This window comes from Triticum aestivum, chromosome 2A, assembly GCF_018294505.1.
Source record: "Triticum aestivum cultivar Chinese Spring chromosome 2A, IWGSC CS RefSeq v2.1, whole genome shotgun sequence".
In the NCBI taxonomy this organism is placed as follows: domain Eukaryota; kingdom Viridiplantae; phylum Streptophyta; class Magnoliopsida; order Poales; family Poaceae; genus Triticum; species Triticum aestivum.
Window position 1 is genome coordinate 106,676,123 of NC_057797.1, and position 4,156 is coordinate 106,680,278.

General features: G+C 52.2%; 1 protein-coding gene across 1 annotated transcript; it reads left to right on the top strand.

Annotated features, from left to right (window-relative positions):
• Nucleotides 1–1,496: 1,496 nt before the first annotated feature.
• Nucleotides 1,497–3,902, top strand: LOC123187842 (uncharacterized). Its single transcript, XM_044599802.1, has one exon. The coding sequence runs from the start codon at nucleotides 1,758–1,760 to the stop codon at nucleotides 3,504–3,506; it is 1,749 nt and encodes a 582-aa protein (XP_044455737.1). The 5' UTR covers nucleotides 1,497–1,757; the 3' UTR covers nucleotides 3,507–3,902.
• Nucleotides 3,903–4,156: the final 254 nt, after the last annotated feature.

Consider the following 4,156-nt stretch of genomic DNA (forward strand, 5'->3'; position numbering starts at 1 on the left):
ATATATGTATGTGTGTATCCAAAAGATCAACCGTCCTGTGTATACTACCTTGTCCTAATTATTGATCCCTGTCAATCTGTAGCAAACATTGAGTGATTGATGTTTATAATCTACTCACAAGTAAAAAAAATTAGTTTCACTATCACTGTTTACTTCTATGTGGTGTTCAAGGATGAGTAGCACTAGTTAGGAACAACATTTAGATCTAATAAGTACAAATACCATGACCACACCATAGATTAAATCTTGATTAATTTCGTGGCCTTGAGATAAACAAAGAGAAAGAAGGCTCGTACTAGGAGCGGGTGACGATCTATCGTCATGGCCGCTTAGGCTCAGTCGACACTTGAGGTGTCAATGTAATAAAAGCTTGCCTACTCATGGCAGTTGCTCCGCCTTGTACATGATACCGTTCTCCTTAACTGATCCCGGCGCGACTCTGAAGTGACGGCTTCCGTTACGCTTGACTCTATCGGACGTAACGGGGCATCACAGAAGGTCATAAACGTTTGCTCTCTAATCAGAGGGAGTGAATACATGATACCCATCCAATCTGGAGGAGGAGCAATAGGAGGGAAGCCGGGGCGGGCGGGGGGAAAGAGGGGTGGAAAAGAAGCCGGGAAAGGAAGAATTGGAGGGTACTAACAAGCTCAAGAATACTTATAGCGGGGAAAATTAATCTAAGTGGCAAAGACACTTGGTGGCTGATCTAAGGTCGGTCGGGGTAACACTTTTGCCTTTGGACTTAAAAAGGGATGTTTGATCAAGGCGATGGCACCCGCCTCAAGAAATGTCTATGGTCGCTACGATTAGTAGACGAGGAAGCCTACAATGGGGTGAAAATGAAACACACTACAAGAAGAGCCTGTGAGTAGCAAAATGGGAAAGAATGGTGCCGGAGGCAACTACTCGGTGAAATTGAAGTAGATGACGGGACAACAGGACATGTGGGGGACACGACAAACATGCCACAGACGCCGGAGTGGCCGTTCGGAATCGAGTGAAGGTATCACCCAGCTTCAGCTTCGAGAAAGAAAGAATGGAAGGAAAAAACAACACTTCGGAAGGATTTGAAATGTTTGATTAAATTTAGGTCATGCATCTCAAAAGAAGCCAGAAGAATCACAGTGTTTTTTACTCTTTCCGTCCTAAAATATAAGATATTTTTTTATACTATCAGGATATAAAAAAACGTCTTACATTCCGGGACGAAGGGAGTAGATTTTTATTTAGAATGTACTCCCTCCGTTCTAAAATAGATGACCCAACTTTGTACTAGGAGTATATGTCTTGTGTTCCCAACCATCTTACTTCTTGTCCCGTCTTGCTTACTCTGTACACCGTCGACGTGCACTCCTCTCTCCTTCCTCGCCGGTGAACTCGTCGCCGTGCACGGTGGTGAGGACGGGAAGATGATCGACGCGTCTACACCCACCTCTCGGCGAGAGCAGGGAAAACGACTGACCAGCGCCGTGCGTGCGTGCGTGTGCGATCTCCTTTCTCCCTCCCGAAAAACGCAAAGCGCGATCTTTCTTCCCCCTAAAAGATTACTCCGGCGCCGACACACACCACGCAACGCAAAGGAAGGAAGGAAGACAGCCGAGCACGACAGTGCCACCCCACCGCACTCCCCTCTTTCTCTCCCCTACTCCACCTGCAACATCCCATCCCCATTCCCACCACTCCCACTCCCCGTCCCCGCTCCAACCAAATCTCGCCTCGGCTCCCCCCAGATCCAGCCAGCCCGCCCGCCCGCCATGTCCTCCTCCAACCAGGAGGATCACGACGAGGACGCGCCCCTCGTCCGCGACCCGGCCGCCTCCTCCTCCTCCTCCCGCCACCACCGCCCCTCCGCCTCCTCCTCCTCCGCCGTCGGCGAGGTGCCCGTCTCGCAGTCGCTCATCAAGGCGGCCAGCAACGTGTGCTTCTCCTTCTTCGTGCTCGCCGTGCTCGCCGTCACCGTCGTCGCCGTCACCTACCAGCCGCCCGACCCCTGGCTCCAGTCCTCCGCCGCCATCACCACCTCCCTCGCCCGCGTCCTCCCCAACTCCTCCTTCCTCCTCCCCGACGACTCGCTCCTCCCCACCGGCGAGGACTTCCCCTCCCCCTCCCCCTCCTCCGACGCCGCCGACCAGGCCCAGGCCGCCGTTCCCTCGGGCATCAACGCCACTGCGGGCACCTGCGACCCGGACGCCCCGCTCAACTGCACCGACCCGCGCGTGCTCGCCGCCGTCAAGGCCTTCAACGCCAAGGCCTTCTTCCGCAGGTCCATCGTCTTCCTCAGCTACGAGGCGCCCGTGCGCGGGCCCAAGCCCGGCCAGTGCGACGTCGCCTGGCGCTTCCGGAACCGCCGCGAGAAGTCCTGGCGCCGCTACAGGGACTACCGCCGCTTCGAGCTCGCCCCCGCCGACGGGTGCGCGCTCGACATCACCAAGGTCGGCAAGTTCAGGTCGGGGAAGAACGCGGCTCGCCCGCCGCGCCCCAAGGGCCCCAAGAAGCCGCGCGTCGCGGCGCCGCCGGTGGACGCGGAGATCAACGACACGATCCCCCTCGTTGGGTCGGAGGCGGAGTTCAGGAGAGGCAAGTACCTCTACTACATGAGAGGCGGTGACCACTGCAAGAGCATGAACCAGTTCATCTGGAGCTTCCTCTGCGGGCTCGGCGAGGCCAAGTTCCTCAACCGGACGTTCGTGATGGATCTGAACATGTGCTTGTCCGGGGCTCACACAGAGGACGGCAAGGATGTGGATGGCAAGGATTTTAGGTACTATTTTGATTTCGAGCACCTCAAGGAGTCGGTGTCTCTGGTGGAGGAAGGGGACTTCTTGAAGGACTGGCGGCGCTGGGACAAGAAGAAGGGTCCGGGCCGGATCTCGGTGCGGAAGGTGCCCACATACAAGGTGACACCAATGCAGCTGAAGAGGGACAAGAGCAACATCATTTGGAGGCAGTTTAATGGGCATGAGCCTGAGAACTACTGGTACAGGGTCTGCGAGGGGCGAGCTGCCAAGGTCATCCAGAGGCCTTGGTATGCTATTTGGAAGTCCAAGAGGCTGATGAACATTGTGACTGAGATCGCAGGCAGGATGGATTGGGACTACGATGGTTTGCATGTGGTCCGAGGGTGGAAGGCAATGAACAAGAAGATGTATCCGAACTTGGACGCGGACACATCACCCGACGCGATCGTAGATAAGGTGACCAAGCTTATCAAGCCGTGGCGGAACCTCTACATCGCAACCAATGAGCCATTCTACAACTACTTCGACAAGCTCAGGTCACACTACCATGTGCATTTGCTTGATGATTATAAGGAGCTTTGGTCGAATACGAGCGAGTGGTACAACGAGACGACAGCGATCAATAATGGGAAGGACTTGCCGTTCGATGCGTACATGAAGGTGATTGTGGACACTGAGGTATTCTACAGATCAAAGGCAAAGGTTGAAACGTTTAACAACCTGACGAGAGATTGCAAAGATGGAATCAACACGTGCAATTTGTGACACATGAGTTCATGGTGTGATAATTATCGGTGTCCATATACTCTCTACTGGCTGGCGCAATGGAACTCGGGCGGACTTCATCCAGGGTTTGTCATATTAGGCATAATATCTTGATGTCGCTTGTCATAGCATGCTCAGTTGATTGCATTACATGTGCATCTAAATTATGTGCCCTCCATTCTTTTTGTATAATTTACCACTGTGCTCAAACCTGCAAAATCCAAAATAGTAACACTCAGTGAGCATTTTGCAGTGCCTCTACTTCTTAGTGTCTGGACTTCTGCGGTATCTTGAGTCCCCATTAGTTAGCTTGGGGTTTCTCTTCATTTATTGTATGTTTCCATATGTGCGTTGCTAAATATTCTCTAGTCGGAAATGAACTTTCAGAAAATTATATATTTTACTGTCAAAAGTCAGAACAGAGGTCACTATGGCCATCAGATTACCATGTATGCCGTGTTCGTTGTCATAAGTAACTTACTTACCTTGAATGATGCTTGCTCTGTGAGAATTGCAGACAATCAGTTGTGTTTCTCTTGTGTATAAATGGTAACATGTTGGAAGCTGTGACATAATATTGGAAGCTATGACATAACAGCGAACTTCTAGAATAGTGCGTTTGCAGTTGTCAGCTGCCCAGTGTTAAGTTG

Coding starts and splice junctions, on each gene's coding strand:
- LOC123187842 (XM_044599802.1), top strand. CDS start 1,758: ATGTCCTCCTCCAACCAGGAGGATCACGACGAGGACGCGCCCCTCGTC.